This window comes from Eptesicus fuscus, chromosome 15 (genome assembly GCF_027574615.1).
Source record: "Eptesicus fuscus isolate TK198812 chromosome 15, DD_ASM_mEF_20220401, whole genome shotgun sequence".
Classification (NCBI taxonomy): domain Eukaryota; kingdom Metazoa; phylum Chordata; class Mammalia; order Chiroptera; family Vespertilionidae; genus Eptesicus; species Eptesicus fuscus.
In genome coordinates this window covers 39,401,792-39,416,622 of record NC_072487.1, presented here as the reverse complement: position 1 = coordinate 39,416,622, position 14,831 = coordinate 39,401,792, and the positions used below count along the sequence as shown (strand labels likewise).

Here is a 14,831-nt window from a genome sequence, read left to right as displayed (position 1 = left end):
ATGTAATGGGGAGGACATACCTTCCTGCTTTTTACAAGATTATATGATAGCTATGATCACTTGTAGCTCCAGCATTTTATGAACTTTAAAATTTATTGGTGTTTAGTAATTATTGCTATATTTTGATATATCAAATAATATTAAGAGAAGGGCATTAGATTTTTATTTCTCAAAAACATCAGGTGTTGAGAGAGGTTGAGAATCCTCACATGAACCAATTTTCTCACTTTAGAGATGAACACAATTGAGGACCACGTATGCTGAGAAAGCCAAGATCTGACTACTTGTCTAGGAGCCCTTCCCAGATTCTTTGTACCTATAATTAATTACCAAGAATCTGAAATACACTGTGGCTATCTTTACCTGCTGCTGGGCAGACCGTAGTCAAACCTGGAATGGCAGTAGCATGTAATCTGGTGGTTCTCAGACTTGATCATGCCGGAGAATCACCTGAAGAAGGGCTTGCTGAGCTGCAAGTTGCTGTGATGCTCACGCTAGAGTTCCCAATTCCATAGTTCTGGAATAGGGCCCATGAATTTACATTTTTGACAAGTTTTTAGGTGACACCGTTGCTTCAGGTTCAGGGACCACACTTTGAGAACTATTAAAACCCAGTCGTCCGTTTTCTTCATCTACTTTATGGACTCAACTTTATGAAATGTCCCCATCCTCTTATCCTAAGCTGGTTTTCTCCTTTTCTTTATTATTACTCCAGTTGAGAGTTGCATCTCTCTCTCTCTCTCTTTCTCTCTCTCTCTCTATATATATATTTTTATATATATATATATATATATATATATATATATATATATATATATATATTTTTTTAAACTTAATTTGGCTGCCCCACAAGTACTTCTCTGCCATCTTTCTCCCAAGAGACTCAATTTTATATTAGCCTAAGTGCAGTGTTAAGATGGACATTCTGTTGTGCTACAGCCTCCTAACATTATAGACTTAAAGCCAAGCAGTTAAAGATGATATATTATCTAGAATAACTGAATAACTACTACCCACTACAACATTCATTGAAAGTTATGTAATATCAATATATTTATTGCGCTGCCTGCATATTAAAATTGATTTAATTAAAGGGAAAATCCAAGGTGACCTACCAGTAAGCAATTACTTTTATTATAAAGTTCATCTAAATAATATATCTAGCTTCTAAATACAGACTTATTGATTTATTTTAGGATGAATTGATGCTTTTTCTCTGACTCTTTTTAATATTGTGTTGTTTGGGTGTCTTAAATAGGATTATTCTAGCAGTTCTTACATTTGACTTTAGGAGAATCTCTTCATAAAGTTGCTTATATAGGAACATTACAGCTGTTTACCATGAATGTTGAATTTTGGACTGAAAAGAGCTTATGTGAGAAGAGATGGGAACCATGAATAGTGTTAAGTTCCAGAAGGCCGTTTCTTTTTATTGCATTTACGATGTTAGCATTTTCTTCGTTTTGATTGTATTTTCTACCTTTGTTTTTGATTCTTACTAGCATGCTTTATTGTAGAAGGTGATTAATGTATTTTGTTGGGTGTAAGAAGAATTAGAAATGCAGTGGATATTATTTTCATTGGCTAGCTGCTGGTAATGTCAGGTGAATCAATCATGAAATTTGATTGAAAATAAAGAAAAAAAATCTGTTCTATTTCAGGATTCTCTTTCTAAAATTGTCCCTCTCCTTCTAAAATTTACAGTAATGTTTATGTAGATATGAAATCCATTTCAAATAAACTGTGGAAATACAATCGCTATCGCTACATCATGACCTACCACGAGAAGCCATGGCTGCCCCCACCTTTCATCCTGCTGAGCCATGTTGGCCTCTTCCTTCGCTGTCTTTGCCACCATCAAGCTCCAAGTGACCAAGAAGAGGGTGATGTTGGATTAAGTAAGTTTTTATTGATGAGACAGAAGGAGGAGAGTAGGGAGTGGAGATCCAAGGTGTAGGCACACCAGAGCATTGCCAGTTAGATTCAGGGCACAGGATGGAAGGTTCTGGGGATTCACTGACACCAGAGTGTCAGCTGAAGAGCTGGGTCTAGGGAAACACATTGTCATTGTGTGATCATAGTGCCTTTTGATTAACTGATACTTTGAAAGAACGGAATAGGTAGGAACAGAATCTGTTTGAATGTGTAAAGGCTTTATGTTTTTACGCAGGTATTTATGGAATACCTGTGCTTTCTATGCTGACCTGGAAATTCATGGTCTAAGGAAAATCGATAAACAAGACATTTTGTTTAAGTTATTAACCAGTCAGTTCTCTCGTTCTTCTGAGCATGGAGATACAGAATGGGCTCTCTCTCTCTCTCTCTCTCTCTCTCTCTCTCTCTCCAAAGCTTAAGTCTACATATTTTGAGATTTCCCTAGGTCATTTTGCTTAACCATATCTTGGCTGCATGCTATGACTGTCATACTAATTGTCACAAGAGAACATTCCTTGTTGTGATTTTACAGATCTTCTATAGTTCCTCACAAGCAATCCCACAATTGATACCAGGTCCATTTCTATATAATTCTGTAGAGGAAATAGGTGGTGTAAATCCACAATCCTTTATCACAAATTGCAAATCCAAAGTACCCCTGAAAATGGAAGGTCCTTTTTCTTCGTAGGTTGTGGGAAGACTCATTTGGATAAAAGTTGCTTAGAAGACTAATGTGAGCCCACTTATTCTCTTTACCCCATGTAGTGTGAATATTCATCGATTTTGCTGCAAAAATAGTCATGTGTTTGATTGTAGGTACTGCTCTAACTAAGGGTTTTACTCATTTGTGGTATATACGCCTTTTTTACTTTCCTAAAACTATAAACGGAATTATAAATACTAACACATACCTGGTTCCAGAAGTTTTAGATAGGAGGTTGCTCATTTCAGTGAGTCCTCAGGGGGACAGGTGTAACTGCAAGGTTGACAGGGTGATATTCTTTTGTTCCTGGTGGTTGGTTATGTGAAGTATTTTTCCTCTCGAGTCACGTTGGAGATTTTTCTTTTCCATTTCCCTACCAGAGATTCAATCTTTGCAAGGAAGTCAAAGACAATTGAAGTGCATTTAAAGGCTTATAATTATACTGTAATTCTTAGGCTTTACATAGAGCTCCATCCCAGTCATTGGCTGCAGAACTATCACAACCTAATAGATTGTGAACCACTTGAGAGATGCTGGAATAATAGGATTTGATCAGATTTCTTAGCACCATACCTGGGTTCAGCTGGGTCTGGGATTATCAGATGATTCTGGTATAAAACTCAAGTAAATTTTCTGTTCACTCCAAGCTCTGGCAAAGTCCTGAATTTTGTGAGATTGCTTCCACTCCTCTGTATTGAGGAGCAAGATGTGTGCATATAGGGCAGCAGTGCCACCTGGCGGACAGTTCCAAGAACGCGCCACATGCCACCATTGCCACCAGTCACTGGAATTGTTCTGTGGATTGTTTGCTCTCAGGAATGCACAGGAGTTTCAAGTCATGACAATTGTAAAGGTTCTTATTCATAGGAGAGAGTCTTTAATGCAAACATATATTGAGAGTTGGGGGAATAATGGATTTTTTTTTTTTTTAGTATTTGAGTCTTCCACACCATGAAATCAGAAAACATTATGCACTTGGATATTGTTTTCTGTTAGCTGTGTTTTTCAATTTAAAGTTCATATGTTCGTCTCTTATTTTATGGGAAAATAATGGAACACTTTCACTTCTAATAAATCCTGGAGAACTCTAATGATTCTTTGTTTCCCTAGTTTAAGTGAAATGATTGAAGGAAGAGAACCTTCCACTTTTACCCCTTTCAACACCATTTTTATATTTTCTAAGTACTGGAAACTTGCTCAAAAGGTGTATTTTCCAGTTAGGTCAGAATGACAGCCAAGTTTGTAGACTGAATGACCGTTGAAGTTTGACGTAGAGTTGCATCACCAAATGCTGTCTGCGTCTTTTGATGAGTTGAATTATAATTCTGTCAGGGAAGGGGGCTAGCCTCCATTGGTGATTGACAGATAATAATGTATCTTTTTCCAGTAGAATTTAGTATATGCACAGTCGGTCTAAGAAGGTCAAGCTTTCTTACACTTACCAGATTAATTTCAGAAGACTTTGTCTTCCAGCCTTGATTTTAACCTGTAGCTTACTTATTGTCCTTTTGAATGATAAAACAGTTGGCAGGGAAGAAAAAGACCATCCGTTTGGGGAAAGTCAAAAGTTATACATGGATTTTCGACTGAGCGGAAGTGGATTTTTGTTGATGTGTAAAAACATTCTAACCTACTAAAAGATTGAAGAGGAAGTGTCTGCTCTCCATGAGTCATCTTCAGATTCCCATGCCTGTTAATAGGACAAACAGGAAAGCCCCAGACATACGTTTCCAGCTGTTCCTATATCCTGCATCCCCATTAACAAAGGAATACAGTCCGACAAGGCAGCCGAGTTTTACCATACAAGCTGCAGTTTATCAAATTACAGCACAAGTAGAAGAAAAGCCACTCATACCCTGTATCTGATTCCTATTCAAGGTGAATCATGGTTATTTTTGTATAACATACTTATTTCCACAGAACTCTACCTGAGTGAGGAGGATCTGAAAAAACTTCATGATTTCGAAGAACAGTGTGTGGAAAAGTATTTCCATGAGAAGATGGAAGGTCTGAATTGTAGTTGTGAGGAACGAATCCGAGTGACAGCAGAAAGGTAAAAGATGAACGTATTTTCCATCCCTAAACGACCACCCAAACCTGATTCTACTAGAATGTCTACAAGGGTACAAAGGTCTACTTTCGAAACACAGAGGTTTGGATTCTCTAAAATGTTCTCTAGTAACATATAGTGTTTATGTAATTAATGCATGTTTATTAAATCTAGCTACTTGGATGTGAATGGTGAATAAGAGACAAGAATCGCTACCTCCATAGGACTTACATTCTAGTGTGTGCATACGGAGGAGTAAGGGAGGTGAAGGAGAAAAAAAATAAAGGAAACGCATAAGAGAAATATGTAATTTAATGTTCAGCAGTAAAAGAGCCATGAAGAAAATTAAAGTACTATTATAAAAGAATGGAAAACAATGGTGGCAAGGGGTCTGCCAGAGCTGAGGGATGGGTTGGGCAGTTTTCGGTAGCCTGGTGCAGGCAGGTCACTCTGAGGTGGGTGAGGGGGGAGACTGAGGGCGGTGGGCTAGGCAGAGACAGCTGGTGGCATGGCGCGCCTGGCCGAAGGAGCAGCAAATGCAGGCGCCTGAGGCAGCAGCAAGGGCGTGGGGGCTGCAGGCAGGTCCGGAGGAGGTCCAGTGTACCATGCTGGTGGCATGGAGAGTCATGAGGATCTCAGGGCGCCTGACCAGTAGTTAGTTGTGCAGTGAATTGAAAAGAAGTGGAGACAGCAATGACAGCTTTTGTGGAAAGGTTTACTGTGAAGGGAAGCAAGGAGGGATTTGGGGACACCGTAAGCTTCTTTTCTTTTGTTTCATGTGGTGATAACAGAAGTGTGGATGGTCTTGGGAATGATCCACCAGCAAGGAGAAGCTGCGGGAGCAGGAGGAGGGAGGAGGTGATTTGCTAACATGGAATCCTGGAGAAGGGGGTTCATGGAGCAGCAGGCAGGAGAGATCGTGGCCAGTGTGAAGGGGACGCACGGGTTAGGAACACGGATCTCATAGCAAAGTGACCGGCCGAGAGCGCCTGTGGGCATGTGCGCTTTTGCGGGGACAGTGCAGGGAGTCCATTCAGAGGTTTGAGGAGAGAGGAGAAGATGTGTTGGAGAGAGTGAACACATTCAGAAACTGTAGCAGGATCCAAACTATTGTGGATGTACTGCTAATTGTGGGTACCCAGCGGTGGGTTAAAATAGGGAGGATGGCATGCATTGGCATGCATTTTTTTAAAAAAATATGTTTTTACTGATTTCTGAGAGGAAGGGAGATGGAGGGAGGAATAGAAACATCAATGATGAGAGAGAATCATTAATCAGCTGTCTCCTGCACACCCCCTATTAGGGATCGAGACAGCAACCAGGGCATGTGCCCTGATCAGGAATTGAATCGTGACTTCCTGGTTCATAGGTCGACACTCAACTACTGAACAACACTGGCCAGATTTTTAGAGAGAGTAGAAGGGAGGGTGGAAGGGAGGGAGCAAGTGGGGGATACGAGAGAGAAAGAGAGAGTGAGAGAGAGAGAGAGAGTGAGAGAGAGAGAGAGAGAGAGAGAGAGAGAGAGAGAGAGGTGTCATTGGTTGCCTCCCATATGTGCTACGACCAGGTATCCAACCGCAGCCTTTCTGTGTATGGGACAACGCTCCAACCATCTGAGCCACCCAGCCAGGGTTCTTGATTTCTTTTTTTTCCCTTGGGATCAAATAGAGAAGGATTAGAAGGTAGATGGATATGTAGCTTCTGGAAAATACTCTAGATGCTTTCAAGGGTTCTACAATGTAATTATGAAGCTCTAATTTAACTTCAACACCTAATCAGTGTTCCCTCTTGATAGTGCTGTTTTACCAGCCCTGCTTGTACATGGTTATTTTTGTTGAGGTCATTTCGGGGAGCTCAAAAATGAGGTGTGGGAGGGAGGGAAGAATGTTTTTCTCAGGTAGCTGAACAGACATTTGTAGAGGGAGGGCAAGGAGATCAGGAGGCTATCTGCTTGTTTGCCTGCCTCGAGAGCAGAGATCAGACCTGTCCTTACAGAATGAAGTGAGCTGTGAAGGTGGACAAGGAGGACATATTAGGTCTGTTTTATGTCTTACTTTCTGTATGTGGAATGCTGGCTGCCTTTTGACGTAGTGGTATAAGTGAGCATTTCCCTCTCTGCGCTGTGAAGTAAGGTGTTCATTAGGTATTTCTCCATAGGAAGCATGCTTGGTCTATTGTATTTGGGAAATGCTGCATTTTTTAGAAAGTTCAAACGCTAACCTAAAGTGCATTGTGACCCAGTAGAGTTACAGGCTGAGCAGGTCTGTCATTATTTGGCTGTGAAACCTTATTGAGGAACGTTTGTGACCAAAGGCCTCCCAGCATGGGGAACATTGGTATAATTCACTTAGCACTTCATGGCACTCCAGGAGCCCCCAGAGAACTTTGCCTAGATCCCAGCTGAGTTGCCGAGAGGTGCAGGGGCACAGTGGTTCATGCCATTGAATATGAAGTCGGACTATCTGGGTCTGAGCCTCACTCTGTCACCGGTCATGTGACTGGCCATGTGACCTCTCCTCTTTTCATGAAAGGGATAATAGTAATGCCTATCTTATAGGGTTGGCATGTGGCTTAAATAAAAGAATAGTGTAGAGCCTTTGGAAAATGCCTGGCACGTAGTGACCACTCACTGAATATTACAATTGTCACGATGACTATAATTATACCTGTTATAATATCATTTTAAAATATCCTGTCCAAAGGCCCACCGTAAAACAAGAACCATCCTGGTCTCCCCTCCATCCTCAAACCTTGCACAGGGGAAATGAAAATGGTAAGAATGTGCTTCATGTGTCAGAATGACTGAAAGGATAGATTAAGTTAATGTAGTTTGCGGTTGAGGAACATAATTAAAATATGGTTCACAGGACATAATGCTTTAGAAAATAAGTGCCTGTAAAAGCCAGAGGACCCGATTTGAGGGTGACCAGGTTATTTGTCTAATAGGTCTGCATTGTAGCACGTTACCTGTTGCTGTGAATGGTTGCTGGTTTCTATTGTGTCCATGCGATGTGGCTGCTGCTAATGGCACTTAATGAGTCTCCATTACTGCTGTTCAGACTGTACTGGTTTTGAATGAGATGAAACAGTGCACTGGATGAGAAGCTCTAATTAAGCATATTTGGAGGGGGAATATACATATATTTCGTACTTTCTCCTTCATCAGCCTTGCCAATTCTAGTTTTGCAGGTTCCAGAAGGTCAGGAAGCATTTATTAAGCCTCTATTGAGTTATAGAAGTTGAATTCTATGGCAGACACAAGAAAGAGAAGGTGCCACCCGCGTAGACGATAATAAAAATGGAAAATACGCCCCCTCTCCCCGTTATTATTTATTTCTTCTGTGCAAAGCTACCAGAGAGAAGAAGTGGGAGATTTCTCAACCATGTGACTTGAGAGGCTCTCGAGAGGGAATGTGTAATACTATTTTGGGAAGTACTTGATACAACTCTTCATGGTCTAATCACTGCTTCTTCCAGTCTCCAAATAAAACTGGGGGCCATTTTGTATTTCTGCATAGGGTCATATCCGCCGTGACACTGTTGGTTAGATTCCCTGTCTTGCTGTTTTTACTTTATTCCTATTTCTCAAAGGTTTTCATTATTGAGAAATTGTAAAGCTTACTCCCTTCTCCAAATAAAATAATAAAATGGGAGGGAGGGGGAGAAAGAACAATGTCATAAGCCAGAGTCCACTGTGAAAATTTTGGTCTCTTTCCATTTCGTCTTCTCTATACTTTTAATTAAAATTATACATTTGTATTGTGTCCCTCGCTTCAACCTTATACATCAAAAACATTTCTTGAAATGGCTAACCAGTCTTTGTAAACATATTTTAACTTTTATTTTCTCTACTTACAAAGTTTTTCATACCACATTTAACCCTTTGCACTCGCTTGCTTTTTTCTTGATTCCTTTATTCTAATGCTAACTGTGTCGAGTCACACTCCACATCCGAGTGCAAAAGGTTAAAAGTATATATTGCAGAACATAACTAACTTTTATATCCCCACCCCTGCTGTTAGAAATAGCCAAAAGAAACTATCAACAATATAAGTTTGATTTTTAATGGCTTCAGAATACTTTATCTCACAATGTAAAGCATATCTGTGTACTTTAGCATAGTGAACTTCTTTATATATGTTGCCTAATTGAATGCCCAATGTTGCATCCTTGTTTGCTTACCTAATGCAGTTGAATATTTTTACTATGTTTCCTTATTTTTTATCTTTTGTGAATTGTCTGTTCATGTTCTTTGGAGTCCTTGTAAAATTTTTTTCTGCAACAATTTGTAAAAGTTTTGATTTATTAAGGAATACAGACACCTCATCATATTTGTTAGAATAATCTCTAACTTATTTTTTGTTTTAAAATTTTGTATTTTTATCTCTGAGTTTATGTAACCAAATATGATATATTTTATAATTTATGATATTCCTTGTTAAGCTTAGAAACCATGTTAGTTTTCCAAGGTTGCCATAACAAAGTTCCAAAACCGGGGGGTCTCACAAGAACAGAAATTTATTGTCTCACAGTTCTGGAAGTTAGAAGTCCAAAATCAAGACGCCGGCAGGGCCATGCTTTTTCTGAAGGCTCCAGGGAGAGTCCTTCCTTACCTCTTCTAGCTGCAGGTTTGCTGGGAACCCTTGGTGTCCTTGGTTTGGTTTTGTAGATGCATCATCCCAGCCACAGGGCAGTCTTCCCCGTGTATCTTTACATCATCTCCCCTCTGTGTCCAAATTTCTCCTTTTCCCCCGGTCATATTGACTTAGGGCCCATCCTAATGGTCTCATTTTAACTTGATTACCTCCATAAAGACCCTATTTCCAAATAAGGTCACACTCTGGGAGTACTGGGGGTTAGAACTCAACATCTCTCTTTCGGGGGGACACAAAACAAAACCCATCCCCACACCGAGATATATATAGATAAATATTAACCAACATTTTCTCTCTTTCTCTCTAAATAAAATCAGTTGTTACATTTAATTAGACTCTACTTGCAATTTACTTTTATACTTGCATAGCTGAAGCTGTCTTGTGTTGCTTTGACATGAATCATTGGCTGTACATCATGATGTTGGGTTTAAGTATTCAAAGTAATTTTAAAAAATATGTATATTTTATTGATTTTTTACAGAGAGGAAGAGAGAGGGAAAGAGAATTAGAAACATTGATGAGAGAGAAACATCGATCAGCTGCCTCTTGCACACACCCTACTGGGGATGTGCCCGCAACCAAGGTACATGCCCTTGACTGGAATTGAACCTGGGACCCTTCAGTCCGCAGGCCGACGCTCTGTCCATTGAGCCAAACTGGTTTCGGCCAAAGTAATTTTTTTAAAAATTGCCTCAGGTTTTCGCTGATGTAGGTCTTTTAAAGTAGGGTTTGTTTGAAACCTGGGAAACCAATTTGAGATATAGATTTTAATTTTTTAAAAAAAAATCTATAAAACATTTTTTTTCTAACTGCATATTTGATTATTGATGCTGTTCCTATCATTCTGATTTCTTCCTCAGGATATCCTTTCCTTACCAAAATAGCATAGTGCTTGCCAATAGGAGACATCCAAATGTTTGTTATATAAATTAATGAATATATAAATTATTACAAATGGGCTGATTGGCGAGATGATTGAAGGGATAACTAATAGGAAGCTGAACATATGGTTCTGAAATAATAGAAATAATGGCCAATGTAGATTTGTAATTTTTCTGTATTGGGGTGATAGTGGGAACTATAAGAGTAGGTGAGATCCCCTGCAATGAGAGTATATATTGGAGATGGAAGATGGCAGAAGACACACCTAACTTTGGGAAGCAGCTTAGGCTGAGGAGCTACCTAAGGATGGAAGGACACGAAGAGAATAAGGCAAATTCCCTTTGGCTTAATGTGTTTATTGGCTTTCTTCCTCCCTTCACCATTAGGGTTACAGAGATGTACTTCCAACTGAAAGAAATGAATGAAAAGGTATCTTTTATAAAGGACTCCTTACTGTCTTTGGACAGCCAGGTGGGACACCTGCAGGACCTCTCTGCCCTGACAGTGGACACCCTAAATGTCCTTTCTGCGGTTGACACTTTACAAGAGGATGAGGCTCTCCTGGCCAACAGAAAGCTTCCTACTTGCAGAAAACTTCCCCACAGCTGGAGCAATGTCATCTGTGCAGAGGTTCTAGGCAACATGGAGATGTCTGGGCAAAAGAAATACCAGTATTACAGCATGCCGCCTTCTTTGCTGCGCAGCCTGGCCAGAGGCCAGCATCCCTCAAGAGTGCAGAGGGGACCCCTTGCTGAGATTCCAGACCGTCACAGAGAGACTTCAAATGTAAGAAATGACCAGGAAGAGCAAGAAACAGAAAATAGTATAGTTGCTTCTTGCCTTGACAGGCAAGCCCACCCAAAGTATGGCCACTTTCTTCTGGTCCCTTCTCATCTAAGGCAAGTTCCTTTTTCTGCAGAAACTGACTTGCTTCTGTCCAGATCACCTGTGGAAGTGGGTACAGGTGTGCTGGCACCTGAACAGGTCACCCAGAATGGAGTCCCTGTTCATCTGACTTGGCAGACCCCAGTTGTCTCAGCCCAGAGCTCAGTGGCTGAACACAAGGAGCATCCGTATGAGCCAGTTGTTCAAATACCAGCCAGACAAGGCAGGGGAGAGAAAGTCCTAACCACTTTGATTTGCACCCCTGCACCCACGAAAGCCGAGAGTGTGCAAAGTGGAGGTGGATATGTGAACTGGGCATTTTCGGAAGGTGATGAAACTGGTGTGTTTAGCATCAATAAAAAATGGCAAACCTGGTTGGCTTCCACTTGTAACAGTAACTCTAATGAGAGTGGACAATGCCAGAGGCAGATCTGGGGCAGATCCCTCCCTGATACCTCAACAGGCTGGGCCCATCATAGTGATTGCCCAGAGGTGGGACCAAGACTCCAGCCAAACACATCCTTTTGGATCAATCCTCTCCGCAGAGACAGGCCCTTCTTTCGGAGTCAGAGTTTGAGAACACACAAGGAGGAGAAACTGAAGACCTGTAAGGCTACAAGTAAGACATAAACACTTAAAAAAACCCAGTGTAAATTCTTTGCATTGCTACTATTTTTAAGAGTCTCATGCTCTACCGACTGAGCTAGCCGGGCACTTTGCTACTATTTTTAAAAAGTCTATGACTTCTGGCTGCATTCTCATTCTCTCCATTCTCTCATCCTTCCAGTAAGACAAAATAGTTCCCATACCATCTTCAACTTTGTCGTGTAAACCGTTTCCCTCACAGATTGTTCAAGATCTTCAGCGATGGGACAGTCAGCATGGATCAAAGCAAAAATGCTAACCAAGGAGAGGAGATCGTCAAAGAAAAAGAAGAAAACACAAGGACTCCAGGTGCCCGTAAGTGCCTTGTACACTGAGTGGCCAGATTATTACGATCTCTGAACGCATAATAATCTGGCCACTCAGTGTATGTCCTATATAATAAAAGGCTAATATGCAAATTGTCCCCTCGACCAGGAGTTCAACCAGCAGGCAGGCCGGCCAACTGCCCATGTCCCCTCCCCGTGGCCAGGCTGGCCGGACCCCACCCATGCATGAATTCATGCACCAGGCCTCTAATCTATCTATCTATCTATCTATCTATCTATCTATCTATCTATCTATCTATCTATCTACACACACACACACACACACACTGAGTGGCCAGATTATTATGAGTTCAGAGATCATAATAATCTGGCCACTCAGTCTATGTTTTTGGCAATTGAGATAGCAGCCAATCTTAGCTTGTTTTCTCTTTTGTCTAAAGTGTCATACACACAAAATAACACTGTGAAGATATAAATGTAAGAGTCATTTGAGTGGATGAGCCATAATTCATTAGCTCACATGTTGACATTTGTCTCATTTTTAGTTTTTGGCTGTTCCACACAAAGCTGTTGGGAACATTTGCACACAAATCTTTGTGAGGGTATGTGCTTCAGTTTCTCTCCCATAAACATTTAGGAGTGGAATGTCAGAGTCATATGGTAAGCAGTTGTTGTAGAAGATACTTCCAAACTGCTTTCTAAAGTGGTTGCATCATTTTACATTCCCACCCGTCTGAGTAATACTTTATGAGCATCCCAGCAATCCACATCTTCACCAATCCTTAGTGAGCTCAGTCCTTTCAATTTTAGCTTTATCAGTGGGTGTGTAGTGGCATCTAATAGTGGTTTCATCTGCATTCCATAGTGATGTAGCGCTAGGTATCTTTTCATGGGCTTATTGACCATCCATATATTTTTTATGGTGACATGCTTGTTCAGATCTTTTGTCCATTTAAAAAAGTTGGGTTGTTATTAAGTTGTAAGATTTACTTTGTATCTTTCAAGGAATCTGTCCATTTCACCTAACTTGTTGAATTTATTGACATAAAGTGTTTATAATATTATTATCCTTTACTGTCTATGGGATCTGTAGTGACACCACTTGTCTCATTCCTGATATTTTAAATTTGAGTTTTCCTTTTTTGTCTTATGATCAGTTTGGCTACAGTTTATGTTTTATTGATCTTTTAAAGAACCAACTCTTATTTTCACTGATTTTTCTCTGGATTCTAGTTCATTGGTTTCTGCTCTTATCTTTATTATTTCCTCTGTTCTGTTTACTTTGGGTTTAATTTGCTCTTTTTTTGTAGTTTGTTAAGGGAGAAACTTTGGTTATTGATTTGAGACTTCTTTTCTAATATAGGCAGTTAGTGCTATAAAATTTCCTACAATAAGTGTTTTAGCTATCCTACAAATTCTTTATTTTCATTTAGTGAATCTTCTTATTTATTATTTGGAAGCCTTAGATCTGAGTTAGCTATTCTATAGGACTTCACCTTTCATGGTTTTAATGTCTTACTTTACTTTTCTATTCTACATATATTTTTTAAAATAATAATCTCAATGCATTTTAAGTATTATGTATAACTTTTATTTTTTAACATTTTATTTTCAAGTACAGTTTACATTCAGTATTATTTTGTATTTGTGTACTGCATAATGGTTAGACAATCATATATTTCTCCCTGATATTTTCGGTACCCACTGTGCACCGTATATAGTTTTTAAAGTATTATTGACTATATCTCTTAGGTGTACTTTATATCCCCGTGATTTTGATGCATTTTTTAAATCCTCACCCAAGGATATTTTTTCATTGATTTTTAGAGAGAGTGAAAGAGAGAGGGAAAGACAGAGAGATATTGATGTGAGAGAAACACATCGATTGGTTGCCTCCTGCACGAGACCAGACCAGAGTCGGGGCTAGGAGGAACCTGAAACCAAGGTACCTGCCCTTGACCAGAATTGAACCCGGGACCCTTCAATCTGCAGGCCAATGCACTAGCCACTGAGCCAAACCGGCTTGGGCTTAATGCATTTTTTAAAGCACTTCTGTTCTTTTGGGAATCAGAAGCAAAAATACAAATATTGAGAAAATGATGTGAAATTACCTCTTAGGGGGAGAAATTGACTTGCTAAAAAGACTCTGGGAAAATGCTATGAGTTGCTGAAATCCCATGACATAATAATTTAAGTAGGTTTATTTTTTGAAAAAGTTAAAAATGGCTAGATTTCAACTAGGAATTGTAACTGAGTTTAAGTACTAATAACATGCATTTGCTTATTGCTTTGTAGTTTATCAGTTTTCTCCATTTCTTCTCTGCCCTTGAGAAATACATAGAGCACCATTATTATTGGCTACCTGTTATTTTAATGGTAAAGGGGATGGGGCTCATAGACATTAAATAATTTGCCGAAGTTTATGTAGTTTCTAAGTGGCAGAGCTAGAATTTCAACACACGTTCTTTTGGATCCCAGCCTTGTTTGTTTATTTTTCCTCTATACCAGTGGTTCTCAAATTGTGGTCTCCTAGCAGCATGGAAATTTACTAGAAATTCACATTCTCCCTCCCCTCATTGAATCACAGTTCCAGGGCGTGGGACCCAATGATCTGTGGTTTAACACAGTCCTGGGCGATTCTGATGCACACTTACATTTGAGAAGCCTTGCTTCCCACCCTCGTTCTCATTCATGACTGCCATTAGGAGAGTCACCTGATGCTCATGAACTGTCAGCATGAGTGATGGGAGCGCAGAGCTTCCCGGTTATTCTGATGTGCAGCCAACGTT

The 14,831-nt window shown here is 40.0% G+C and overlaps 1 protein-coding gene across 1 annotated transcript in view; it reads left to right on the top strand.

The window, feature by feature from the left end:
* TRPM6 (transient receptor potential cation channel subfamily M member 6) overlaps positions 1-14,831 on the top strand; it is a 110,289-nt gene that overhangs the window by 62,134 nt on the left and 33,324 nt on the right. Inside the window, exons 25-28 of the mRNA XM_054726988.1 lie at positions 1,705-1,898; positions 4,559-4,691; positions 10,612-11,729; positions 11,958-12,070. Coding sequence (XP_054582963.1) covers positions 1,705-1,898; positions 4,559-4,691; positions 10,612-11,729; positions 11,958-12,070 — 1,558 coding nt within the window. The remainder of the gene's footprint in view (positions 1-1,704; positions 1,899-4,558; positions 4,692-10,611; positions 11,730-11,957; positions 12,071-14,831) is intronic.